This window comes from Pyrus communis, chromosome 7 (assembly GCF_041283825.1).
Source record: "Pyrus communis isolate YQ-2024b chromosome 7, ASM4128382v1, whole genome shotgun sequence".
NCBI lineage: Eukaryota > Viridiplantae > Streptophyta > Magnoliopsida > Rosales > Rosaceae > Pyrus > Pyrus communis.
Window position 1 is genome coordinate 21860505 of NC_142571.1, and position 27595 is coordinate 21888099.

At 37.7% G+C, this 27595-nt stretch overlaps 3 protein-coding genes and 3 pseudogenes across 5 annotated transcripts; 1 reads left to right on the forward strand and 5 right to left on the reverse strand.

Annotated features, from left to right (window-relative positions):
• Positions 1–6964: 6964 nt before the first annotated feature.
• LOC137734380 (metalloendoproteinase 2-MMP pseudogene) lies at positions 6965–8183 on the reverse strand (annotated as a pseudogene). The gene has a single exon (XR_015964102.1). The product of XR_015964102.1 is annotated as a metalloendoproteinase 2-MMP pseudogene (transcript).
• An 852-nt stretch (positions 8184–9035) lies between these two features.
• Positions 9036–12318, reverse strand: LOC137734381 (monocopper oxidase-like protein SKU5). The gene is made up of 9 exons (XM_088698057.1): positions 12122–12318; positions 11905–12014; positions 11280–11550; positions 11035–11164; positions 10503–10860; positions 10008–10376; positions 9620–9876; positions 9407–9482; positions 9036–9284 (listed from the first exon to the last, which is right to left on the reverse strand). The coding sequence occupies exons 1-9, from the start codon at positions 12248–12250 to the stop codon at positions 9212–9214; spliced, it is 1773 nt and encodes a 590-aa protein (XP_088554183.1). The 5' UTR covers positions 12251–12318; the 3' UTR covers positions 9036–9211.
• Positions 12319–15480: 3162 nt separating this feature from the next.
• On the reverse strand, positions 15481–15599 carry LOC137735774 (5S ribosomal RNA; annotated as a pseudogene).
• Positions 15600–17374: 1775 nt separating this feature from the next.
• LOC137734382 (monocopper oxidase-like protein SKU5) lies at positions 17375–20157 on the reverse strand. Its single transcript, XM_088697422.1, has 8 exons — positions 20008–20157; positions 19632–19741; positions 19281–19551; positions 19060–19189; positions 18578–18938; positions 17903–18271; positions 17544–17800; positions 17375–17421 (listed from the first exon to the last, which is right to left on the reverse strand). Exons 1-8 carry the CDS (start codon positions 20155–20157, stop codon positions 17375–17377), a joined length of 1695 nt encoding a protein of 564 aa, XP_088553548.1.
• An 860-nt stretch (positions 20158–21017) lies between these two features.
• On the forward strand, positions 21018–24113 carry LOC137734384 (pentatricopeptide repeat-containing protein At5g48910 pseudogene; annotated as a pseudogene). The gene has a single exon (XR_015964028.1). The product of XR_015964028.1 is annotated as a pentatricopeptide repeat-containing protein At5g48910 pseudogene (transcript).
• Positions 23998–26711, reverse strand: LOC137735486 (ras-related protein RABC2a). The gene is made up of 6 exons (XM_068474918.2): positions 26318–26711; positions 25596–25664; positions 25331–25396; positions 24917–25038; positions 24647–24775; positions 23998–24496 (listed from the first exon to the last, which is right to left on the reverse strand). The coding sequence occupies exons 1-6, from the start codon at positions 26460–26462 to the stop codon at positions 24386–24388; spliced, it is 642 nt and encodes a 213-aa protein (XP_068331019.1). The 5' UTR covers positions 26463–26711; the 3' UTR covers positions 23998–24385.
• Between the last annotated feature and the right edge of the window lie 884 nt (positions 26712–27595).

Here is a 27595-nt window from a genome sequence, read left to right on the forward strand (position 1 = left end):
AGGTAAGGTCATGTTTGCCTTAAAAACTACAGTTGAAGATGACATGTTAGAGCACATACGGAAGGCCAAGACACCAAAAGAAGCATGGGACACCTTCGCCACACTCTTTTCAAAGAGGAACGATACAAGACAGTAACTTCTCGAGAACAAGCTATTATCAGTGGCCCAAAGGGACATGACGATTGCGCAGTATTTCCACAAGGTAAAGTCTATTTGCCATGAAATTTCTGAATTAGATCCTAGTGCTGCCATTGTAGAATCCAGGATAAAAAAAATAATTATCCATGGATTGAGACCCAAATATCGAGGCTTTGTTGCCGTTGTACAAGGATGGCAGACCCAACCATCACTTGTTGAGTTCGAGAATTTGCTTGCCGATCAAGAAGCTTTGGCAAAGCAAATGAGAGGGGTCTCGTTAAGAGGTGAGGAGGAAGCGCTCTACACCAAAAGTAAAGGCAGCTTTAAGCAGCGTGCTGGTGGTGGATAAAAAAAAAATGGTGACAAGGAAAATGGTCATCAAGGAGGAGGGAGTTCTCGGCCAGGGGGAGCTCCGAAGTATCACGACAACCGTGGTCAGTCCTAGAATAATAAAAGATTTGAAGGCAAGTGTTACAGGTGATGAGAAAAAGTTACAAAGTCTGATTGAGTACAAGGAGGCCGCTTAGTGGCGACGACTGACGACTCGAGCCTACCGATTGCTCACATCGGTAAGACAATAATTGAGCCCCGATGCAACACTAACCATGTGCCGCTTCAAGATGTCTACCATGTTCCAGGTATGAAGAAAAATCTACTTTCAGTGCCGCAATTGACGTCGTTGGGAAATTATGTCTTGTTTGGTCCACGAGATGTGAAGGTGTATCGACACCTCAAGATCTAAGGGACGGCGACTGCAGTCAGTTTATGTAATCTCAGCAAAAACTGCATACATAGACAAGACAAGGAAGAACGAGACAGCAGATTTATGGCACATGAGATTGGGTCACGTTAGCTATCACAAGCTAAATGTGATGATGAAGAAGTCAATGCTTAAGGGGCTACCTCAGCTTGATGTGAGAACATACATGGTTTGTGCAGGATGCCAGTATGGTAAAACACATCAACTACCATACGAAGAGTCGAAGTTTAAAGCGTAAGAGCCGTTGGAGTTGGTTCATTCTGATGTGTTCGGGCCCGTCAAGCAACCATCGATAAGTGGGATGTGGTACATGGTGACGTTCATTGATGACTTCTTGAGGTATGTGTGGGTTTTCTTTATGAAAGAAAAATTTGAAACATTTTCAAAATTTAAAGAGTTTAAGGAGACAGTTGAGGGAGAAGTAGGAAAGAAGATCTGTTGCATACGCACGGATAATGGAGGAGAATATACCTCGAATGAGTTTTCCCAGTATCTACGAGAATGTAGCGTACGTCACCAGTTCACCTGTGCCAATACACCACAACAGAATGGTGTAGCAGAAAGAAAGAATCGACATTTTGCAGAAATATGTCGAAGTATGCTCCATGCCAAGAATGTACCAGGAAGGTTTTAGGCCGAAGCAATGAGAACTGCAGCTTATGTGATCAACAAGCTTCCTCAACCCATGTTAGAATTTGTCTAACCCTTTGAGAAACTGTGGGATATGAAACCTACAGTTAGTTATTTTCGAGTCTTTGGTTGTGTGTGCTACGTACTTGTTCCAAGTCATTTACATAGCAAGTTTGACAAGAAGGCAGTCCGATGCATCTTTGTGGGATACGACAGCCAAAGAAAAGGGCAGAAATGTTGTGATCCTACGAATGGAAGGTGTTACACATCACGAGATGTGGTGTTTGATGAAGCATCTTCTTGGTGGTCCTCAGAAAAGGAGGCGTTGCCTGATTCAAGAGAGATAGAAGATAAGTTGCAGCAAAAGATAGGGGAGCAAACTGTTCGAATTCAGTCGAGACCAAATGAGTCTGAGGATTCACTTGATGGTGATGGTGTTGAGCAAGCAGTGCCCCAAAACCCTTGGTAAGCTGACGTATATCAACAACTAGAAGAAGTTAGACCTAGTGAAGTGGAAGTATCAACTCCACAATCACAACCAAGGAGGTCAACAAGAATTCGGAAACCAAATCCTAAATACGCCAACGTAGCCATAGAAGAAGAAATAGTTGAACCTGAGTGACTCAAAGTTGGGAGAAGAGGTCACTGCAGCGGAGCTAAATCAAGCTTGGAATCTAATGCCAAAGCGAAGAGTTGTGAAACCCATATCATGAAAATGGGTGTGCATGAAAAAGCTTCGTCGTCAACTCGACATGAAGGAAGGAATGAGCTGGTGTTGAGGGGAAGTGTTGAAGATCAACACCAGCCTAATTGGTGTTTGGATGCTAGACAACTCTAGCAAAATACTATGTCGGTGGTACTAGCTAGAAGGTTATGGAGATTCAAATGTGCATGGGAGGTGGTCGGTGCATGCAAATGTGCTAGACGTTTCTAGCCATGATTAATTATGTTTGTTTGTAATTAGAATGTACTAGAAACTAGGAAAACATAAGGCCAATTAGGAAAGCATGTCGGTGGCAATGCATGATCATTAGCTAGAAAGATCTAGCTACTTGTACAATTGTGTGGCTGCCATACAAAGCCCAATGGCGGTGGGCAATTGTAGTCGGTCAACACCACCTATACATAGGTGTGTGTGTGTGTGTATTGTAAGTAACCAACCAAGAAATCAAGAAGTAGAAGTAGGCAACCAAGTAAGACTGTAATCAAGCAAGCAAGCAATCAAGTAAGAGTGAGAAGCAAGAATAGTCTTGTAGTAGTATGAGTGATTTAGAGTGTGTCTCTAGAAAGTAAGTGAGTGTCATTGCTTCTAAGAGTGTCCTTTGAGAGTGTTGTAATATTTTGTTTGTGTAATACAAGTAATTTGTTTACTTGTATTGTTTCTCCAACACTTGTGTTAGAGTAATGTACTCTAAGTTTTTTCCCCAACACGGAGACGTTTGTTTCTACAGACCGCGGCTTTTAAGCCTAATGAAAGCATCCTTCTGTGGATTTCTGAGCTTGCCACAATTGTTATCTCAGATTCTTTTCTATTTTTTTCCCCTACCCTTTTGAGGCATCGCATATTTTACTTTAGCTAATCTGAGAGGCAGTGTGGTGTTGCAGGCTGGCGATTCCAGGTGGGAAAGATCCACGGCAAGAAAGTAGTCTATGTTCGATGTGGAGTTGGAATAGTGAGCCATGCTTACTGTCCCCTAATGCACCAAAAAGTTAGCAATGTTCAATTTGTCAATTAAACACCGACTGCTTAATTTATGGCACCGATTCACGCTAAATTTTTTCTTCTGTATTATTGTGTTAAATCATGTTAGGACTTAGTTTAAGTTTCACACACGGCCCTTCGAAATCTCATGGCTAGACCTGTTCAGGGATGGGAACTATAGTTTTCAGAATACATAACACGCCACTTAGTACTATGGTCTAGTGGTATTTCTCTTCGCTTGTAAGTGAGAGATCTTAAGTTCGATTCTCGCCAAAGACAAAGTTGAACCACATTATTAATGCAAGCCCATTGTAAGGCTTCCCACTCCCCCACCCCCGTCTAGATACTATCGTTTGTTCAAAAAAAAAAAAAAAAAAAAAAAAAAACCACATCATAGAGCTTTGCAGAGTGAAACTACTTAATGCACTATAGTTTTCAGAATACATAACTACATCCTGGGACTTGACTTGCACTCGAAGCAAAGCGATATCTGGGGTTTTTGTAGGTGGCCGTGAGGCTATCTTTGCGGTCCAGGGAAGAAGCACTCGTAATGAGAAACTTCATGGATGGACTTGAGCTTGCGGTTGTGCATTTTGTTCCCCCTTGGGGCGCCGTTGACAACATCCGGCACACCACATCTTGGCACCATCATATGTTTCGCCGTGGTAGTGTCTAAGCTTCTTGTGACTTTTAAATGGTAGCTTTTCTGGTGTGACTTGATGGCGGACTCTAGAAGGTTATCAAAACTCATCATTGTTAGCGTGTTTTGAGTAATCAAAATATAAGCAAAGTAACCAAAATTCTTAAAATTTTTTGAAGGCTAGATTTTACAAAGCAATAAGAGGAAGCGTAAATTCTCAACCTAGTCAATTTTGAGATGGAGAATTTGAAGAAGAAAAAGAAGGCTGATTGCCCAGAATCAACAAAACCTTTATCTAGTTCTCAATTCAGTTGGAACCAAAAGCTTAATATCAATTCCACCAAATTAGGTAGATTAAATTGCGAACAATAATTTCATACCTTTGCGGAGAAAATTCTTACTGGAAAACACCGAATAGAGCCAAAAGCCCAAAAAAAAAAAAAAAAACATTTTAAGTCTCAAGTTTCGACTCGCCCACACCAGGAAGAGAAAGAAGCCAAAGAAAACATGCAAGGAAACATCAATTTCCCCTTTGTTTTCCCTTTATTTATTTATTATTATTAAATAAATGGGAGTGCTGTTTTTGCCACGAATTTTTGCAAAATTGTAATTAGAGAATCCTCGTGCAAACAGTATAGAAGTAATCGGAAGAATCATGATCGATAGGTAAAAGACACCCAACCAAAACAACAAACAAACTGTGCTTTTACTTGTGTCAAAATTTACTCAAACAGGTTAGCTATAATTGGACCCTAAACTTGTTTGACTCTGATACCATATGTAAGATATATTCTGAAAAGTACAATGATGAGTCAATTTCATATTGTATATTTTACCTACTCTTAGTATGTTTTAGTAATTATTTTGGTAGAATTTTAATACTTTGATTTATACATCCGACTTCCTCTGGAGCAAAACATGGTCAAATGGACGAATTTTGGAGTAATTATAGTTGGAGGACGTTCATGAGTCAGTTAGCTTGATCGTATCAAAATATCAGATTTTTCTACCTAGCGATGATTTTTTGGCAATAAAATAAAGGAGCAATGCGCGATGCTGGAATAGTGACGTTTTGGGCTTGACTTGCATTTTTGGAGCCCAAGATGATCTCGGATGGGTTCGTGGCCTTCTGGAGATGTGTTCAGAACGTCCCGATCTTCAAAACAAGCTATCACGGGCCGGATTTGGAGGATATCTGAGACTAAAACGTGGCTGGACAAGTAATTAGCAGATTCTCCTAGCTTAATTAGGACTTTATGTTCTAATATATTTTATTAATTGTCAGCTTCCTAGTGGAAATAAGAGAATTGGTTCTTAGGGATTTTGCCGCTGGCTTTTAGGGAGATATTTAAGGTTTTAGTCAGCACTAGTTTTAGGGCTACGCTTTCTTTTATGCTACTTTGTACGCTTTCTTTTATGCTACTTTGGAGACAGAGAGTAATTGCTAGAGTTCTTGGAGATTTTCTACTTTGAGGTATTTTCATTCCTTTTATTCTTAATAATATTTTCTATGATTTCAATTATGAATATGCGTAACTAATTCCTTTTGCTAGGGTGAAGCCTTGAGCCTTAGCATGAATATGTAATTTTTATTTAATTGCTTATGATTGATTGCATGCCTACTTTGAATTATTAATCACCGTGATTAAAACTATCTAATTGTCTTAATGTCTGATCACCATTAGGATCTTTAGAAAAAGTAATTTGATGCAATTTTGGTCGGAAGGTTCCCTGAAATTTACGTTGGCTTCTGTGATTAATAATTGTAATTTCACTTAAGATGAACACCACGTCTTAGGGGTTGCATGGTTTTTCAAAGAGTTTTCATAGAGCATAATTAATGAGTCTTTCATGTTTAGATTTGATCCGAACATCCGGACGGGTTGCATGTTAGATATATGTTCTATGTTGGAGGTTCCAAGTAGAATATAAATTAGGAAAACCTAACCTTCAAAGTGGCATGTGTAGATCATAAATAATTGGTAAAAGTTCATAGGATTGCAAGGTGATGGTGGAACCCTAGTGCTTTCTTATTTTGATTTCTCCAAAACTTTTCCTTTTCTTTCAGCTTTAATATTGCAGATTGTTTTATTTTTATTAATTAAATTCGTTTTTTAAATTAGGTCATAAAAAGCAATTATCTCAAATTTCTATTTTACAATAATTAGTTGGAATTTGGTTTGTTTTGAATTATTTAATAATCCATGTAATTCGTTTTATTAAATTAGGTCATAAAAAGCAATTATCTCAAATTTCTATTTTACAATAATTAGTTGGAATTCGGTTTGTTTTGAATTATTTAATAATCCATGTAGAGAATGACCTTACAACATCCGTTTATACTACAATAACCTTGTTATTCTTGCAAGTATTATAGGAGTTTTTAGCCCGTTTGCATGTGTGGTAAATTCCCTATCATACAACAACACATTAGGATAATGAATATAATGAATCGAATCAATATAAAATAGCGATGAACTTATCCATAGAATGTGAAAGATGTGGCTTGAATTTATCTGTAGAATGTGAAAGACGTAACTCTTGCAGGTGACAAATGAGTTTTCTACTCTTAGCAACCAAAAGTGTTCTCAACCAAGAGAATATGGTTTTGGTATTTTGTATGAGAATAATTGTTGTGAGAGCAGGGACATGCCTTTTATATTGACTAGAGTTTCTCCCCATCCTATTATAGGAAGGAGAGATTTACCAAATCATAGTCCAATCAACCAATGTCCCACCATAATAAGTCTTACTAAATAGCGATCACATAAAAGGCTAATCAGAGGTTAAAACTCTATTATTCTAACCATACCGGGCCATAAGATCACTTAGAAAATCAAGTCATCTAAATAATAAGTTACTCGAGAATCAAATGATATGATTGACAAGTCATTGATCCTCACAGTTATGTTTATAAAAGGAACCTAGCCCTCGATAGAACACTCGCATCCTTCCAAACACACCCACAACAAAATTTAGATAAAAGAAGTAGAGCGATCGAAAAAAACTATACAAGAAATAGCATAAGGACTTGAGGAACCTAGACCTCTCGAGGGGACAATGAAACCAAATCGCGCGAAAAGAATACATGAAATACCATAAAGACTTATAAGCACTTTTATTATAACATCTGCAACCAAAAATAAAAAAGGTTAAAAAATTTTACATCTTCATCAATGCAAAAATGTATATATCTTGTACCAAAAATCATTTATTTTCTTTATATATAGGGACTTGCAGTCACCTCACTCCATCTTCTTATCAATGTAGTAATAACAATCTATGATGTGCTTGCTACTGTAAACCATACAAAGTACGTATACCATCAATGTCATCCCTATTCAGATCACGTTTCACCATCCCATATTCAAAGTAGGGATACATGATTGCATCGGGGAGATCAGGATTGTGATTAAGCCCCAGAAGATGGCCTATTTCGTGTACAGCAACGGATTCCAAGTCTATCTCATTCGGCCCTGGATTGGCACTCCATGTCTCATCTGCATCAAAATGGAAGTTTCCACCTTTAGGCGGATTCGCATGCGCGTAAGTCCCTTTGAAGCCGTCAAATGAGGACCCATCTCCATGGTTGCCACGGTGGAAGCCAATGGTAATGTCAGCCGCTGAAGTAGAAGGAACTTCCTCAAATGTAAAAGTGGTCACTTGTGCCCATCTCTGAAATGCTTGTGCACATATAGACCTTACATTCTCTGTGCCGGGGACTTGCCTTGCACTCGAAGCAAAGCGATATCTCAGATGGGTTTGTGTAGATGGCCATCTTCGAGGTCCAGGGAAGAAGAACTCATAATGAGAAACTCCATGGATGGACTTGAGTTTGCGGTTGTGCTTTTTGCTTCCCTTTCGCGTGCCGTTGACAACATCTGGCACACCACATCTGGGCACCATCATTTGTTTTGCCGTGGTAGTGTCTAAGCTTCCGGTGACTTTTAAATGGTAGCTTTTCTGGTATGACTTGATGGCAGACTCTAGAAGGTCATCAAACTCGTCATCATCAGCATGTTTTGAGTGATCATAATTCAAGTAGCCGAATTTGGTGAGGTATTTTTTGAGCTCTTGCAACCCACTGACGTTTTGACCTTTGTGGCATCCCTCCAAGTATTGAATGAACTCGAAGGAGTCATGCTTATGATCATGGTGATCAGTAGGTTTTGCAAGAGCTTTTTGAGATAGCAACACAAAGATCAAGAGGGAAAAGACTACGCAAAACAAGCCGGCCGTTTTCGAGGCCATTTCCGGGATTTGGTAGCTAGATAGATAGAGAGATGAGTGAAGGGGTTTTATTGTGTTGGTCTTGAGTTCCTTTGCTTCTATTTATAGATGAGCATTGCAGCATATCAACAAAGTCTTACACGTTATAGGACTTGGAAATCTCGTTAATCGGAATTCAATAAATAATAATAAAAAAAAAATTGAACAAACCATATTATCTACACAAGAGATTAAGGTGGGCTAAGCCACACAATGGACTAGTAATAATGTTATCCTCCCCCTTCCCCCGCCGCCTTCCGACCCGCGGGATGTTATTTAAATTCGTCTTTTGCAAGAATTGAATTTAAAACCACTCACTTATAAGTGAAAAAAATATCACTGGACAGTAATACTAAGTGGGAATTGGAATTCAATGTTAGACTTGTATGAGTTCGGTCTCCTTTCACTTGTCAACGGTCTTTAGGCCAATACTTAATTAGTTTTGTTGACGGACTAAGTCATTCATCTCTATGGGCCAATGCTTAATTAGTTTTGTTGACGGACTGCGTCATTCATTTCTATTTGTAATATACTTTGACTGGTGCCTAGTCCAAGCGAAAAACACGGTTTCTTGTGCTGGATATTCTAAAAAGGGTAAGGGATTACAAATTTTCTGGATTGTTAGTGACGCCATTTTGTCAAATGGGTTAAATGTAAGCTTGTTTTATGTTTGGCATTCTTGCTACAAGTGTAATTGCATGAGTAATGTCCAAGTCCCTTCCTCTTTCTTTTTTTTTTTTTGGGTTTCTTGTGTGAACATAGTCGTCAATCTAGAGAAGGTTAAGCAATGAGTTTTTAGCTCAAGTGATTAATATGTTTATCAATTAAGAAGTTCGAATATGTTTATATGCTGCACACGTTCACATGATTTATTAATTTACATGTCAATATGGATAGATGAAAGGGTTGTCGTTCACTTCATTGGCTAGGTGAGAAATCAAATCTCAACATTATTACAATAAAAACTTAATTACTGTAATGCCTCTGAAAGTGTTCGCACCTCCCCCTTTGTCAATGTATATTCTAAAAAATTAATATTTAGTTTCTTAATTCTAAGGCCATTTTGGTATCCCTATAAAAAATTTGATAATCCTCGTGAAATTTGAAAGGATGTTGCAACAATGCAGATGAAAGCAATGTGAAACCTACAAACATGCAAACAAGAAAGAAAGATAGGTTAGCTTTGAATTAGAGGATTACATTTTTCCAAATTAAAATAAAAATAATCAGGAGTAATTAATACTTTGAATAATTAATCAAGTATTACCCTGCTGCTGTTTGCAAAGATGGTGCATTAGATGGCTTCGGTGGCGGAGCTGCTGGCGGAGAAGGAGCAAACGCTCCTGCAAAAATGAAAATATAAAAGAATAAATAAATTTAAGATATTATTTAAGCAAGACAAGAGGATTATTAACTTAATTAATTAATAATGACTGAGAAATTAAGGTGACGGGGTACAATTAACAACAGTACTACTGACCACATAGAAGGAGGTTAGATGGAGGAGGCATTTCCTTGGCAGGGTTGGGATCAGCATCATACACCCTCACATAAAGCTCCTCCCCTAAATACCAATTTTTCAAGTGTTGTGACCTCAAATTCCACATTCCTGGGTTGTCAAGGTATGCATAAACTGCACTCCATCCGCCAGGGTACACTTGCACAGTAGATCGCACGACCGGATCATAAAGGTTGTAAGTAGAGCACGACTCAGGCTTCCATTTTCCAGCTCCAAAACTGAAATAAATTTCGAGACATGATATTGGCATGAAATATGAGAGTTTGATATGTTATATACTGTTGGATTTAATCAATGGCACTAATACTTGAGCGACAAGAAACGTTAAAAATGTTAGACTTGTACTTACCCAACAACAAAGAATCCAAATCCATCCAAGTGCCAAGCATCCATGTCCTCCAAATCATTCTGGAAAACAAGTTCTATCCACCCCTTATGGGTTCCCGTGGCAACAAAAACTCCACGTACGGATTCAACATTTGAAGAGTTGGTAGAAAATTTATCAAGATCGTAAATTCCCGACCCATTGAGAAACTGATCGGCCAACTTTAGTGGTGTGTCTGGGGCCAAGTAAGACACATTGTTGACGGTAAACTGAGGTAAACCAAAAATTTCTGCAGTGGATGAATGCAATATGAATGTCTGTGACAATGTCACATTATGTACATTGAAGGATCCTTGCGGATTAGGCCTTGCAGCCCCTGTGGTCAAGTTCAACCTTCACAAGACAAAAATGTTCAATCATTAAATGGCGAATATAATACAATAATCACAAGACAAGATGATCACTCTGAACGCTAACCCAAAATCAATTAGCAACGAATGAAGAAGTCTCCAGCATTACCTAATGGACTTAGCTTGATTGATGGAGAATTCTTGATCGAACGGGTCAGGACCAGTTGGAAGAGGCCCACTGGCAGGTGTGGTGGAGTTATCATAGTGCAGTACACCAATGCCAAATTTGCTCACATCTGTAGCTTTGAACAGTTTAGGACTTGCCACCATGTAATAGTCTGAAACAGTTTGGTCAGCTGTGACAAGCACAGAGTAGGACTGCCCAACATGAACATCAAGAGAGTCCAATGTAATTTTATTTGTATAGGATCCTTCTGTTTCAACCAAAACCATTCTGTGACTTTGAATCCTAAAATTGAAGCTCCATGTCGTCCCAACATTTGATATCCTAATTCTGTAAGTCTTCCCTGCATATATATAATAGCATATTTAATCGTAAATATTTGCATATATAGAGTGATGCCATATCAACCACTATCGACATTTGTAAGTTAACGGTGCCAATAATATCAGCATATTCCAAATGCGATTAACCAAAATGTAGAAAAACTTGATAAATGTATTCTCATCATTGTACGTACCCTTTGCAACATTTAAAGACTCATGGCCTTCCGTAGGAGGTACCAAATATGCAGCTTTTCCATTCATCAAAATTTTATCTGGGGTGCTGTTGTAGGCCATGGACTTGGTGCTCATCAAGGACCTAACTTCCTGTTACATTATTAGAGAAACAAATTTTACATTATTAGAGCAACAAATTTACATATTTTGGTCACAGTTCACATTTGTCGATCGATAACATGTCGGTCGGTTGTGAATTACGTACCTTGTAGCTTCTTTCGTACCAGTCACCAATGAGAAGATCAAATTCTGCTTCTGGTTTGGGAAATGGTACTTGGATAACTGCACGATTATTGACGCGAATTGGACCAAAAGATCCTCCGGCTTTCTGGAATTTGAGTGAGGGGAAGTAGGAAAAAGTGCCAATTTGATCCTTGAACTGGAACATATAAGTCCAGTTGTTGCCAGGAAGAATAGGACAGTTTGTGCCTGATACTCCATCTTGCCAAGAGTTTAGTCTTTGTTGTATGCCATTCCTGCACCATTACAACCCTCAATCTTTAGGGCTCTAAATGTCAAATCAATATTTCCCTATATGCTAGTGATTTTGGCACTTTTTCTCTATCTGCACTTCAAATAACTTAATACTTGACACACAAAAAATTGCGTTGACAAATGGAGTGTGGGAACTAGATCTCTCTCAGCTTATCTTAGACTTAATTTCTTAGTCTTTCTTCTAGTTCTAAACTTGAAAGAGAGAATATTGATCAATAAATATGATTTTAAGGGGACTTAAATTTATTTATTTATTTTTTTTTTGGAACGCTAATTATGCATCAATTTAACACAATCCACTACAGATCATACAAACACACGATATTTGGCCATACCAAGTTATGAGCAGCGGTTCATCCATTTCATTAAACACGCTGACATGAAACATATCATTGGTTGTGCCATTGATTAGTGGCCCCGGAAACTGCCCGTTGATGGCGATAACCTGAATTTACCAATTGTAAAAGATCTCAGGGAAAACAAAGAAGATAAAATAAAACAAATATAATAAAAATCAAGTTTTGAACACTTAATCTGTGATGTTGTTCATACCGGTTGGTCGACAGATGCCGGTTTGATACTTGTGTCAAGTGTGACGTGCCAGTCAAGAAATACATCCTCAGCAGAAACTGCTAGGGCAAAGAATATGAGAAGAGTTGCAGGAACACTTGGCCATGCCATTTCACATGGACTTCAATTTCTTCGAATCCTGCAAAGCCTGCACTAAACTACCCTCCTCCTCCTCCTCCTTGTGTATTCTCACGTAATTAAAGGCTAATGAGCTAGTAATTAATTATATAGTCCTTTAAATTAAAAGCATAGTGATCATAAACGCCTGCCAAAACAAACAAAATAAGATAGCTACGGCACTTCGATTAGGTGTAAACACAAAGAGCCAAGGAAAAAGATGACAAAAATTGTAGAGGCACATTTGAATTAAATGAGAACAAGATTTCCTTGTTGTTCTCAGCACGTTAGGAGGCCGTGCACGAGGTTTGGCATAGCACACTATTTGGAAGAAGTATTTGTTTTTATTTTGAAAGAGAAATCTGATTGAGTTGGGCTTCTGTTGAAGATGATTGAATTCCAAATAAACTTTACAACATTGCGAGATCGTTAAACATTATTTTATACTACGTCACAATTAACCTGAAGACCCTTACAAGTTTGTTTTATAGTTGTAAATCAAAGAAGAAAAGGTAAAAAGGTTCTTATACATTGTTATATTAATCCGACGTGCACGCAACAAGATGTTAGCTCCAGCTTTCATCTCTATCTGATATTCTTTCCGGAAAATGCAAAATATACTGTCACATTGTGTAGAACGTACACGTATGCTCTATTGATTATGTACAAAATTGGGTTGATTTTGAACCAACTTACATTTGACCGTAAAATTACACAAACACAAGAACACATGTGAAATATCGCAAGAACACACATGAAATATTGTGGTTTACCCCACGTTGGGACTACGTCCACATTAGTGTAAATCTAGTTTCACTATGTATGAGAGTTACATTGCACATGGTGGCTTGTTATTTTTTTGAGAGAGTAGAGATGTTAGAAAATTTTCACCCTCCTAAAGTGAGGGTGAGAGGTCCTTTTTATAAGACAAGGGTTTCCTTTCCCTCTTTCGTACATAGCTCATGGCTAATGAGTGAGCCCTAGAAAGTGAGTCCCAAATATGGTACAACAGATTATTTTGTTAATTTTTTTGTTATAATTTTCAGTTTTGAAGGATGACTTTGTTATTTTATAATAAAAGAAGACACTTTAACCCCTAATTTCATGTTTAGGTTATAAATAAAATATGAAAATTTTTATTTGAACCCATATAACCTCTTTCTACACCCAACTTAAATTTTAAATGTGAATTGTCTTTCTTACCCTATTGCATAATCACAGTCAAGTACACGATAAAACTAACAATTAAATTGCAATTTATCAATAAACCCATATTATTGCTAGCCCATTGTGAGGCATAGCCTACTCCCCCCCCCCCCCCCCACTTCTTTAATGTAAAAATATCATTTGTTCAATAAAATAAAATAAAATAAAAAACCCTAGATTCACGCAATATTTATCCTACGTTCATTCCGGCTAAAACGCTAAGAGCTCTTATAGAGAAAACAAACCTTTTTTTTTTATTTTTTTAAAATTATTATTATTATTATTATTATTATTAATGGATGATGATTTTGAAGTTTTAAATCCTCCAACTAAGGTATGAATTGATTTATGCAATTTTTTTTAGAGTTGAGAAGATGGGTTTTTAAGTTTCAATTCACAACCATCAATCTTGAACGTTGAAAAGATGAGTTATTGTGTTTTGCTGTGTGAATGGTGGCGAAGCCTCCCCTGCCAATTTGGTTTCCTCGAATCCACTCCATCACCATGGTTGGAAATCTAGGGCTAACCTAAAGAAACAAGGCTTTGCTACCACTTATTACTAAAGTAAACGAGCAAGTTGTTTGCTACCACTTACCTTAGATCATGGAATAACTGAAAATTGGTTCATTAGGATGCAGCAGATACCACAACAAAGGGACACCAAAATACAAACAAATTAGCTAGCAACAATAGCGATGGGAACCATAGTGATGTACGCAGCAGCTCCAGCAACGGGGCACATCATCTTAAGAAATTCTATTAATTTCTACATAGAATAATGTTGTACTACATCAATTACGACATAATACTGTATTACATTAATGAAAGCATGCCATATGACTTTATGCTTATGCAATTTGGGATTTTATTCAAATTAGTTCTCTAATGAAAATTATTCAATTGGAATTTTATTTCCTAAATGGGTGTAAAGATAAATTTATATGTTGAATTGAGTTTGTGAGGGTAGATTAGGTAATAAACTTGAGTTTGAAAGATATTAGTTTTTTAATTAAAAATAATATAGGCGTAGAGAGTAAATTAAGTGTAAAAAAAGTTATAAGGGTTCAAATAAAATTTCTCATAAAATATTTAGGCTGTCATTTCGTTTTGAGTAAAGCATCTTTATAACAAAAATAAATGTTATAACAAAAAATAAAAATAAAAAGTCTCAAAATATTTGATGGGTACGGCATGTTTCCAAATCATGCACTCTCCTGTTTTGATTGCTTGTCGTTGAGGGAGGAATGGCTTCGGACTATTATTCCAAGGATTCGTTGGTATAAAGTATCGGATTGGAAATGACAATCCCTAAATTTATACCATATTGAAAGTAGATGAGAATAATTTTCTATTTTGAAAGGACTAGAAAAAAAATTAGACATGAAGAAAACTTCTTTATTCTAATCTTCATGGGAGGATTGAATGGATACGTTTTCTTTTTGAGTAACCCTTCTCATATCTCTAGGTTTGTCACAATTTTCGTTAATGTTTCTTCTTCCAACATACCTTAAAAATAGTGTCTTATCCGCCGCTCAGTACTACAACACACATAAACAAAAATCATTTAATATGATAGAAGATGATATTCGAGATATGGATAAAAATACGAATAGAAAATATTTTGATTGGAGAATTCTCGATTTTTGTTAAAATGAAGGTCGATATTGAGGCCTGGATCAATATTGATATTGACACTAACAATAATAAATATACTAAGACCAGGATTAATAAGCATCAAATACGATCTAGTGATATTCTTCTTTATATTTACTTATAAGTGAGAGGTCTTAGATTCGATTCTCGCCAAAGGTGAATTTGAACTACAGTATTATAGCTAGCCCAGTGTGAGGCTTAGCCTACCCCTCACACTTTAATGTAGATAATATCATTTGTAAAATAAAAAAATAAAAAAAAAAGTTAATGGTTTATCAATTTCAATCCAATCATGTATAGCAAACAACGCTTAAGAGGATCCATAATTGTTTTTATTTCAATTTTTTTTTCCCAAAATAGGTGGGGGGATGCAACACAAGGACTTCCCAGGAGGTCACCCATCCTAGTACTACTCTCGTCCAAACTCGTTTAACTTCAGAGTTCTGATGGGATCCAATGCATGTAAGTTGGAATGATCGCATCCAATGGTAGCTTTGCCTTTTTTTATATTTTATTTTATTTTTTATATTAAGAAACGATATTATATATCTACATTAAGGGGGAAGAGGGTGGGTTAAGCCTCACAATGAACTAGCAATAATGTGGTTCAAATTCACCTTTGACGAGAATCCAATTACCTAAGGCCTCTCACTTATAAGTGAAGAAAAATACCACTAAACCATAATACTAAGTGACAATAGCTTTACTTATTAAATAGCAAGAATACGATAAAGACCACCAACATGCAACCAAAGGGAGTTCAGTAATAACCAACAAGATCCTCTCCGGATCCTTTTGGTGAAGATCCTGGGGATCCGTGAATCATGTTCGTTCATCGTACATCGTGTGGTTAGTTTTTGTCAAGTACTGTTTATGTTTATTTTTAAATAAAAAATTTAAAATGATTTATGACTGTACGATGTACGATGAACGGATACGACTCACGGATCCCCGGAATCCTCACAAAGAGGATCCGGCGAGAATCCGTACTCCAATAATAAAGCCAATGAATTAAGTTTAAAGTTGTAAAACAGAAAAGCAAAAAAATGTTTGCAGGTTTACATGTGTGCTTATATAATATTTTTACATTATTTGCAAATCAAATTAATTATTAATAGAACATTATTCATCGATTAAAACTTCAAAAATATACCATTCTAACTCTTTCATCAAAACTGAGCTAAAATAAAAATTATGGGCAAAAGTCTTCTCAGAATTGATACCAAGAGTGAGTCTAAATTTCCCTCAATGGTGGTATTTCCATCAAGAAGAGGTTTGAGCCCTTCTTTATCTAATAAGGTAATGAACGACGTCTTCTGCAAGACTGACAATTCCTCATACACGGCATGTTGCAACTGAGGGAACTCTGACTCACTATAATTTTTTGGCTTGAAGTTGGGCGCAGAAAGATTGTATGTCTACTCTAAACCTCAAGATCATGAAGGGGAGTTACCTTCTCATTCATTCGACTAGACTAAGCGAGAGATTGAGCGTGAACAGTTTCCTATCAAACTACTAGTTCAATCAATAATCTTCGTTAGGCTTGGGCTCAGGTTCTCTAAGTAGACAGGTAGGGGCTTGCTTCTCTCCGTAGTCTAACACTTGGTGCGACCGGATGCTAGTGCACTTATCTCACCCAATCTTTCTGGCATCTAGGTGCAAGAAGCAAATATTATGAAATAAAGGTCGGACATACCTTGAAACTTTAGGGCATATACATTTTTGGATCACTTTTTTTGGGGTTTAATTTGACCTTCTTTCTAATGCTACGGCGCCCAAAGTAAAGTGTGACAAAGAAAGCAATCAAGTGCGAAAGAGCTAACTTAATCAGAGATTCGTATCAAGATAAATAAGGGAAGTTAGGCGCTGCGATAATCGGCCTAAAGATATGCTCATTATCGACAAAAAGGAAATAGAACAATTAAACAAAATGATTGAAGATATAAAAGAGAAAGGACCCACGTCCTCCACTTTTTGTTCAATTGTGGAGGTGTATTTTTACCCTTAATGATTTTAGATATTTTTTCGTTCCAGCCCACTCATTTCAACGGAATAGTAATTACATGCAGCATAAATTTTGTTGTTTTTTACACCAGCATCACAACCATGTAAACATAGCCAATCCTATTTAAAATTAAATAAACAAATAAATTTATTCTAGCCTCACTCAAGCACACTCATAGTTGTGTGTGCAGTTTACTAGCTATTTATTCATAATGCAACTATAATTCTACAAATTAAGGTCATTCCCAATCAGCATCAAGTCCATGAAGCTGGAGCTGGAGCCGGAGCAGAAGAGAAAATTCCTGCAATTTCCACATGGAAGAAATAAAGTCAAAGATTAGCTAGGGTTTCAATTAAAGATTAAATTATGACGATTGAAAACAAATTGAAGGGCTTAATCATGGAATTAACGGAATGCACTAACCACATCGAAGGAGGTTTTCGGGTGGTGGGCGCTCCTTAGCAGGGTTAGGGTCAGCATCGTAAACTCTCACATAGAGTTCTTGCCCTAAGTACCAATGCTTTAACAGTTGAGATCTCAAGTTCCACATCCCAGGGTTGTCAAGGAATGCATAAACTGCAGTCCATCCTCCAGGGTACACTTGGACTGTTGATCTCACAACAGGATCGTAGAGGTTGTATGTGTCCCGTGAATCCGTCGACCAATCTCCATTCCCAAACCTGCAGATAATTACCATAGATAATGTGGTCCGACTGTTAATCTGATAGACATATTAATAGTCTAAAAACATAACATGTCAGACGTATAAGTTTTTTACTTACCCAACGACATAAAATCCAAAACCATCTAAATGCCAAGAATCCATGGCATCCAAAGTATTCATGAACACAATTTCTATCCACCCTTTGTGGATTCCAGTCACGACGGACACTCCATATGCAGCATCGTCATTGACATAATGAGTCGGAAAAGCATCAAGTTGGTACACACCAGTGCCATTGACATAGTAATCGGCGAGTTTCAACGGGGTTTCTGGTGTTCTATATGACACATTGTTGACAACATAACGTGGTTCGTCACCAAGGTCAGCTACTGAACTTTGGAGGATGAAGGTTTGAGATAGGGTCACATTTGACGCATTGAAGGTTCCTTGTGGGTTAGGCCTAGCAGCTCCTGCAGTCAAGTTCCACCTGATCATCGTGAAGGAACAAATTAAATGGGGACATTAGAATGTGTATGATGAGAATTATTCCAAGCTGATTATATAGCATATACAAGTAGTTTTCCACTGAAACCGTAGAATGCAACATTATCACATAATTAATTTACTAATCGACACTACGTTATAAACATGTATGACAATAAACACAATACCCTAAAGTACAAATCCCTCGCCCACCTATGCAATAACACTTAAATAGGTAACATTGTATAGTTTGTACGAGAATGTTCCAGTACTAAGCAATAATTAATTGTTGTTGATGAAGCTTTCTTACCTAATAGATTTGGCTTGATCGACTGAGAAATCTAAATCAAAAGGGTCAGGGCCATCAGGCAGAGGCCCACTAACTTGTGAGACTGAATTGGAATAGTGCAAAACCCCAATGCCCACAAGGCTAGTAAATTCAGACGTGTTGACCAACTTGGGAGATGCCACCATGTAATAATCAGCTGCATTTTGGTTAGCTGTGACAAGAACCGAGTATGATTGGCCGACATGCACATCCAGAGAATCCAACGCGATCTGATCAGTGTAGGATCCTTCTGTTTCAACCAGCACCATTTGATGGTTTTGAATCCTGAAATTGAAACTCAAAGCATTCCCCACGTTTGATATTCTCAACCTGTAAGTCATCCCTGCATAACAACTATGACATCATATGAAATATTGGTCACGCTATCATACGTAAATTAAATAGCAGTAACAATTGTTGTTTGTGAGATTTGAATTCAGTAATTGGAATCTGAATTAAAGTACCTTGTGTGACATTGAATGATTCATAGGATTTTGACATGGGGTTACCAAAAGGGCCTTTGCCATTCATCAAAATTATATCAGGGATTCCGTGGTAAGCCACTAGAGGAGTGCCCATCAATGCCCTAGTACTCTATTCGAATTTCATGCCCAAAAAAATTGTGTCAGCCAAAAGAAATGGAGCAAATTGATGTTGTTCATGAACAAAGTATCAAGTAAAAGACCTGGTAACTGTCATAAAACCAATCGCCAATAAGGAGATCAAATTCAGCTTCTGGTCTGGGGAAGGGGACGGCAATGACATTGCGGTTGATGACACGTATAGGTCCGAATCCTCCAGCAGCCTTGTGGAAATTGATGGAAGGGAAGTAGAAGAAACTGCCGATCTGATCCTTGGTCTGGAACACATAAGTCCAGCTTGTACCAGGTTGAATCGGGCAGTTTGTTCCAGAAACTCCATCTTGCCATGAGTTTAACCTTTGCTGTATGCCATTCCTGCACCAGCAACACAATTTTTCTCAAGTTCTCAGACCAACATTTGAACTCTATGCAAAAATTAATTATTTGTTACATACCATGTAAAGAGAAGAGGTTCATCCATGTCGTTAAAGATGTTCACATGAACAAAATCATTCGTAGTGGCGTTGATAAGTGGCCCCGGGAACAATCCATTAATCGCGATAACCTGCTTGAAATCAAGGAAATTTAGAACAACCATTATTAGCAAATTGGAACGGCCAACAACTAACTACTAAAAATTAGTGCTATTCCTTCACTTGTAAGTGATTAGTCCTTAGGTTCAATTCTCGCCAAAGGCAAATTTGAACTATATTATTATGGTTAGCCCAGTGTCAGGCTTAGTTTACTTTCTCACCCCCTTAGTATAGATAATATTGTTTGTTTCAAAGAAAAAAAAAACCACTAAAAACTAGGTTTTGTTCTTCTTCTTACAGGTTGATCTCGGGTCACAGGCTTGAGTGTGGTATCAAGTGTAACATGCCATTCCAGAAATATGTCAATAGCATTGGCTCTAGCAACAAGAACTACTGCTATCAGAACTGCCCACGCAATCGAGCGGCGGTTAAAGCCGGTATAGGCCATGTTTGAAGGCCTAAATTTGCAATGCAGGTTCTGGTTTTTCTGCGTTTCTGGTTTTCTTGTGTTTGCAAATAGGCCATGTAAGCTTATATTATATACGTAAGTAACAAAGGGAGGGAAAAAACAAGCAGGGAATAGGAAAGGAAACAGCTGGGAATTAGGATCAATCGTTGATATCTAACACCTAAAGTAATAGAAATAGTAGTACACCATGCAATTTTTTTTTTTTTTTATTTATTTCTTTCTGTCAAAAGCACAACAAATATTAGTGACCAAGATAAAGCAAGCCGGCTGGTTAGATGAATTAGTCATGGCTTTGTTTTGATCAACTCTTAGCTAATCTTCATTTCGTACATGTCCTCTACCACGTGTATCAATTTCGAGATTATCTTTTTTGGTTCTTGTTTTTTCAGAGAGGACTTTGTATTTTGCTTCGTAATTAGGGATTTGATACCAAAAACTAATATATAGTGCTCGAAGCATCAATTTGAGACAGTTTGGTTTAATCAATTAATTAGGGATTTGATATTCAAAACTAATATATAGTGCTAGAAGCATCATTTTGAGACAGTTTGGTTTAATCATTTAATTGTAGTATTAAAAATCGTCTCTCTATTTGTTACAATTGTTGACTAAATAAGATTAGTTTTATTTATTTTTTTACAACGATTTTTACAGAACCATTTATAAGACTGATTCGATCACAAGCACAAAAATCTATAAATCGTCCATTAAAAATTTTGAGTAAATTTTTTTATCCATTCTTGAGTAACCAAATATTATTCTTTTATTAATTCAAAGAATCAACTAATCAATAAGTAAAATTGGAGCAATGCCATTTCTTCCAACAAATTGTTTAACATGGTATGAAAAAATAGGGTCCGTTCTCTTTTCCTCAAATTTAACGTCCTTCTCCTCCACTACCCAAAAGCCGTGCTGCATTGCTTTCACCGCACGCAAGCATGCGCACCTTTCTAAAACCACTGCTGGCACAAGATCCACGCTTCGTTTCATTCTATGCACCAATTTTTCAGTCCTTGACTGGCAAGAACTTGCTGAAACTAGGCCAACAAGTCCACGCGCAGATGGCCCTACGTGGGTTCGAACCCGATGCATATCTCGGCGCCAAGATGGTCGCAATGTATGCAAGCTCAGATGATCTCGACTCAGCCGTCGCTATCTTCCACAGAGTAAACAATCCATCAACGCTTCTGTATAATTCGATCATTCGGGCGTATACGCTACATGGGTTCTCTGAGGAAACCATGGAAATCTATGGCAGAATGCATTGTTTAGGGCTTAAAGGAGACAACTTTACGTACCCTTTTGTTCTCAAGTGTTGTGCGGAATTGTCGAGGATTTGGATTGGAAAATGTGTTCATGGGTTGAGTTTGAGAGTTGGGTTGGAATCTGATATGTATGTTGGGACTTCTTTGATCAACATGTATGTGAAATGCTGTGATATGAGTGATGCACGTAGGCTGTTCGATAAAATGACTGTGAGAGATGTTTCGTCTTGGAATGCGTTGATTGCGGGGTACATGAAAGATGGGGAGATTTGTCTTGCTGAGGATTTGTTTGGGCAAATGCCGGGCAGAAATATTGTTTCTTGGACGGCTATGATATCGGGGTACACTCAAAATGGGCTTGCGGAGCAAGCATTGTTTTTGTTTGATGAGATGTTGAAGAAAGATTCAAGGGTTAAGCCGAACTGGGTGACGATAATAAGTGTTCTTCCTGCATGTGCACATTCAGCTGCCCTCGAGCGAGGGAGAAATATTCACAACTTTGCGAGCAGGATTGGTTTAGAGTCTAATGTTTCCATACAGACAGCACTCCTCGCAATGTATGCTAAATGTGGGAGCCTCTTGGATGCTCGTCAGTGTTTCGAAAGAGTACGTCAAACTCAAAATAATTTAGTTGCATGGAATACAATGATAACAGCTTATGCCTCACATGGACGCGGATCAGAAGCTGTTTCCACCTTTGAGGACATGATCGTGGCCGGGGTTCAACCTGATAACATTACATTCACGGGGTTGTTATCAGGATGCAGCCATTCAGGGCTCGTTGATGTTGGCCTAAAATACTTTGATTACATGAAAACAGTATACTCTGTCGAACCCGGGGTTGAACATTATGCTTGTGTTGTTGATCTTCTGGGTCGTGCAGGGCGCTTGGCAGAAGCTAAAGATCTTATAAGTAAAATGCCAATGCAAGCAGGGCCAAGCATTTGGGGTGCAATGTTATCGGCTTGTCGGAAATACCATAACTTGGAAATTGCTGAAATTGCAGCAAGTTGTCTATTCATCTTAGAACCAGAAAATAGTGGCAACTATGTCATGCTGTCAAACATATATGCTGAAGCCGGCATGTGGAAGGAAGTGGACAATTTGAGAGTTCTTTTGAAAGCTCAAGGCGTGAAGAAGAACCCTGGATGCAGTTGGACAGAGGTCAATGGGAAAGCTCACTTGTTTCTTGGTGGAGATACATCTCACCCTCAAGCAAAAGAAATTTACGAGTTCTTGCTGGACGAGTTACCGAAGAAAATTAAGGCAGCCGGTTATGTACCTGACACTAGCTTTGTTTTGCATGATGTTAGTGAGGAGGAGAAAGAACATAGCCTGACAACCCACAGTGAAAAGCTTGCCATTGCCCTTGGACTTCTTAATACTAGTCCTGGAGTAGTTCTTCGAGTGACCAAGAACCTTCGAATCTGTGGAGATTGCCACACAGCCACCAAGCTAATATCGAGAATCTACAAACGGGAGATAATTGTAAGAGACTTGAATAGGTTCCATCATTTTAAAGATGGGAACTGTTCCTGTGGAGATTATTGGTGATAAAGGAGTTTAGTTTCTCATTAATCAAAGGTACGACTTGTTCGAAAGATGCAAGGGCACTATTATCATCAACCATATCCAAATCATCAAATTCTCATGCAAGCTTCCAACTTTAACCATGTTGCTAAAGAGAGAGCTAAACCAAAACCCCCGAACAAATATTTCGAGTGACTGCTACGAGTTGAGAATTTTCGCTCAGCAGCGGAACACATTCCCGAACCCCTCTTAGAAGCTTGGAAGATTGGAAAGCTCCTCCATATTATGTCATGGGCTTGACTGAGTAATACGTATGTGAAGAGGACAGGCCGAGTCTAGGACGGTTTGTTTCTTGTTGCGATGGAGGTTCAAGTTTGTCGGAGACTTTGAGTAGACAATTTAACTGAGTTATATTCCAGCTTTGTGCAAAGCATAAGGCTTTCGGAGGTGAAAAGATGGCTAAAACGTTCTGGCGCTGTAATGCTTTAGCTGCCATTTTGTCTATGAAGATTATTGTAGTGGTTAGATAGGGACTTGTGTATAAGTTTTGGTGCTAATTGTGTGGGATTATTTTAGTGAATCCGGTTTCAGAAGCAGAATACATTGTCAATCCTCTTCGAAGCTCACAAAAACCATGGTTTGATGGCAGATCGGAAACTAAGATGACGTTATCCGGTGAAGTTGAGTTATATTGTACAGAAAGACAATGCCCAGCGGACTCCGGCCAAGGCATTTTGATGAGACTAGTGTTTTAGGCTTTTAGCTGTCTTCTAGGTATACATGTGGCTCCATAGCGGAACTAGTCATTGGCTACTCATTTCTTTCCTACCGAACCAGAGAGCCGAATGTTATGTCAAGAGGACCAACAACGGTGGGAGTAGTAACGAGAATGATTCCGAGATAGAATGGATCTTCCTGAATTCGTTCATCACATTTTTCACACGGACGAAAACAATGAGGGATTTCGTTCTCATGAACAACAATGAGTGAAAACATGATTGAAGAAAAATGCTAAAAACTCAAATAAGGATGCAAAATCCCACTTTCCATTTGTACATCGAAGCCGTTTTCTGTACTGTTCAGTTTCTGTACATCTCATATAATTTACAGACATTCATCAATACAGAGCGATTTATTTTATTGTTTTTCCAACCAGTACTCTCTAATCTGTATTTCTCTGAAATGCCCTAAGCAAATTGACTAAAACTCAAGCAAACTACTAACACCTTCTGCGTAATACTAAGTTCGATGTCCAAACAAATATAGCTAAACCAGAACCTTTTTACTATACCCTTAGTTCTCAAAATGGTAATGGGAGTGATGGCAATGGCTTGACAAAAGCTCTTCGAAGAGTACACAGCCGCCAATTGTCATTACACCAATTCTTGTACCAACGTTCTCTAGCGTTGTCATTAAGAACAGCAATCACCATTGCAAGGAAATCGATCTTCTTGTTTCTGCTTCAAAATGTGTCTCTTCACTTCTACAGATCCACTGTCTAGTAAACTCGGCACCTCCATCATCTGTCAAAAAATTAGGATTGCAACGAAGTTAAATGAAAGCCTTGAACCATGCCATGGGAGTTAGGGAATTATTGCAGCAAACTCGACAGAAAATCAGTTGGTTCATATGTCTGAAGTTGAAAAAGTGCAAGCCGTTCCAAAAGAATATACCTTCAGTGTGAGATCTTTAAAGCATTGTTGAACATTTTCTCTAGTTTTCGCACTGCATTCAAGAAACAAACAATTATGCTCCTGTGCAAGAGCCATGCCCTCTTCTCGAGTTACAGCCCTCTCGTTTTCCTGGAAAGTGTTGAACAATATAGGAATCAGATATCAACAGCAGCTTCGAGAAGCAGGAAAACTCACAGCATATACTAAATGAAACTCGGAGCATATACTAAAAGAAAGAAGTTTAAGAAACCACAGCACAAACAAACTTACCCTGTCAACTTTATTCCCTACTAGAATTTTGATACACTCGGGATTAGTGGAGTACGTCTCTACTTCCTTCGCCCAGATATTCAACAAGTTTGTAAAGGTTTCTCGCCGTGTCACGTCATACACTAAGATTGAAATCAAATGGCAGATCAGTCAGACTTTTTTTCTGAAGCAGCTACTTTCGAAGCAACAGAAAGAAAAACAACTGGAATGGGAGAGTCAGAGTCGAAAAGAGATGTTATGAACTTCTAAGTCACCTCTATTGTGAAAATATATATATATATATATCAAAGTGCAACGGAATATTATGTTTTCAATGGCCAAGCACCCTTTTCCTTTGCTTCTGATAATTGAAAACCACTCAAAAAATGCGTAATGTAAGGTTTACATAAACGCAATGACATACGACATACGTACCAAGAATGATACCATGTGCGCCTCTGTAATAAGAGCTTATTACCGTTCCAAACCTCTCCTGTCCAGCTGCAAAACCAAAAGAAAAATACTTGACGAATAAACGAGGAGAATATTTTTTTCTTGAAGTCAAGTATAAAATCAACAATTTGCTTAAAAGCCAAGTAAAATCAACGTTTTAGTATTGAAAGAAAACTAATGACGAGAATATATTCCCTTGTTGAAGTCACAAGGAAGTTGACAGATTATAGTTAGGTCCACTGAATACCTGTGTCCCAGATTGTAAGCTTCAATCTCTTTCCGCCAACTAAAATCTGCTTGACCTTAAAATCCACACCTTCAAATGGTTGGTAATGCACATCAGCACCAAATATAATGACAATACGAAAATTACAGTCAATCAAGAATTTCACAATTCGCCTCGAAACTTCCACATGAAAATAGCGGAAATTAGTCCGCCGGCAAAGAGCAAGGCATATGCCGGAAACCTAACAATTGTATAGGAATCACAAGGAGTTCTGCTCCGTTTAGGGAAGTGAGTAATTACACTGAAATCGGTATTTACGAGATGCAAGCCAGATAAAAGCTATTATTGTCCCCAACTACAATTGCATGATAACTGTTTGAGGACATGAAAATATAAGCGGATATACATGCAAACTATATTTCTAACCCTAAATACAGAAATTATCTTATGCAAACCGTCGCTTACTTGAATATTTTTCTAGATAATTTACACAAAATTCATCTAAACCACGAGAAGAGTGATTCAAACTTAGAAGGAGCACACTTCTCGAGCTAACTTGACTTACCTTGACTAACCCCAAGTCTAGATGGTATTTGCAACATAAAGAAACAAAAACTGGGTGTTTAAAAAGAGTTAATTAGAACCAAAATAAGCACTTGAACATGTCACTGATTCATGAATTTCAAAAAAAAAAAAAAACGATATCAATTGAAAATCGTGGGAGATAAACTTCAAAAAATTACCAATGGTGGGAGGCAAGTCTTGAACAAAAGTGGAGATGAAGCTGAGGAGAAGGCTGCTCTTTCCAACACCAGAATCACCAGTCAGCAAAATCTTGAACGAGTAATCATAATTGTGGCTCCCTCCTTTTGGTGAAGAACCCTTCATTCTTTGATGCTGGTTTTAACTCAATTTACACTCATCAAATTAATTAAATAACAAAAAGCTTTCACTATTTCTCAATTCTTGTTTAGTTATGTGAAGGTTGTTCTGTTTATTTTTGATAAAACACAAGAACGAGAGGAGGGGGAGAGAGAGAGAGATGGAAAATGGGAAACTTCCTGAGGTTGGGGGAGACAGGTGGGGTTGGAGGGTAGGACTGTAGCATACGTGTAAATTGTTCAACGAGATCTGGTTATGTTGTACAAATGGCTGAATCATATATTAATCATTACACAATAATTTAGACAACAATTTTCTTCGACACAACGATATTCTATTTTAAAAAGAATAAGAATTGAGCTAGAATTCAAACTCAACACATATATATTAAACATCCTCCTTGTTATTTATAAACTCAAAACTCTTTACTTGTTGTGTAGTGAAAATAAATACAACGTTAGGGGTGTGCTATCCACACACACTCATTTTACTTCTCACACACCCTTATTTATTTCTGTCTGTTGATCTTCTTCAACTCATCCAATCCGATGGTCGAAAACCAAAAAAGTGTGGGAGAAGTAAAAAGGAATGTGTGGATATCACACCCCATAACATTAAACTATGGTACCACCGATATTAAAACATAAAATTAGAATGATTTGCAGTCCTAAAACTGTGTGATTATTGTAAATGGATTACGGTTTAAGTTAATGTGGTTGGACAAAATTCTTCTTTCCTTGGAACGGCAAATTTGGAGCTTTGTTTGACTCACTCAGCCATCAGCCCCCACGCGCCTTCTCAGCCGGAGTTTTGTTATTTAATAATTTGTCTCGTTGTGAATGAAATGCCCCTAACACTGTCGCAATTGAGTCAAAGTCTTAAACTTTCAACTAATCACTAGCCAATAATGTAACGTTTTTTAGTGACTGTTGAGAATCTTATCCACTCGACGGTCCACTATGGTAAAAAGACGTGATTGCATAAAGAATTAAAGATAGTGGAAACGATATTTACTCTTTTCATATTGGATGCTCAATTATTTCTCTATTTGCAATCTACTTTAGCTTGAGTTTAAAAGATCGTGGATCTATTCTAGTAATTTCGATGAATTTTGTGTTTTATTTGTTGTTTGTTAGTAC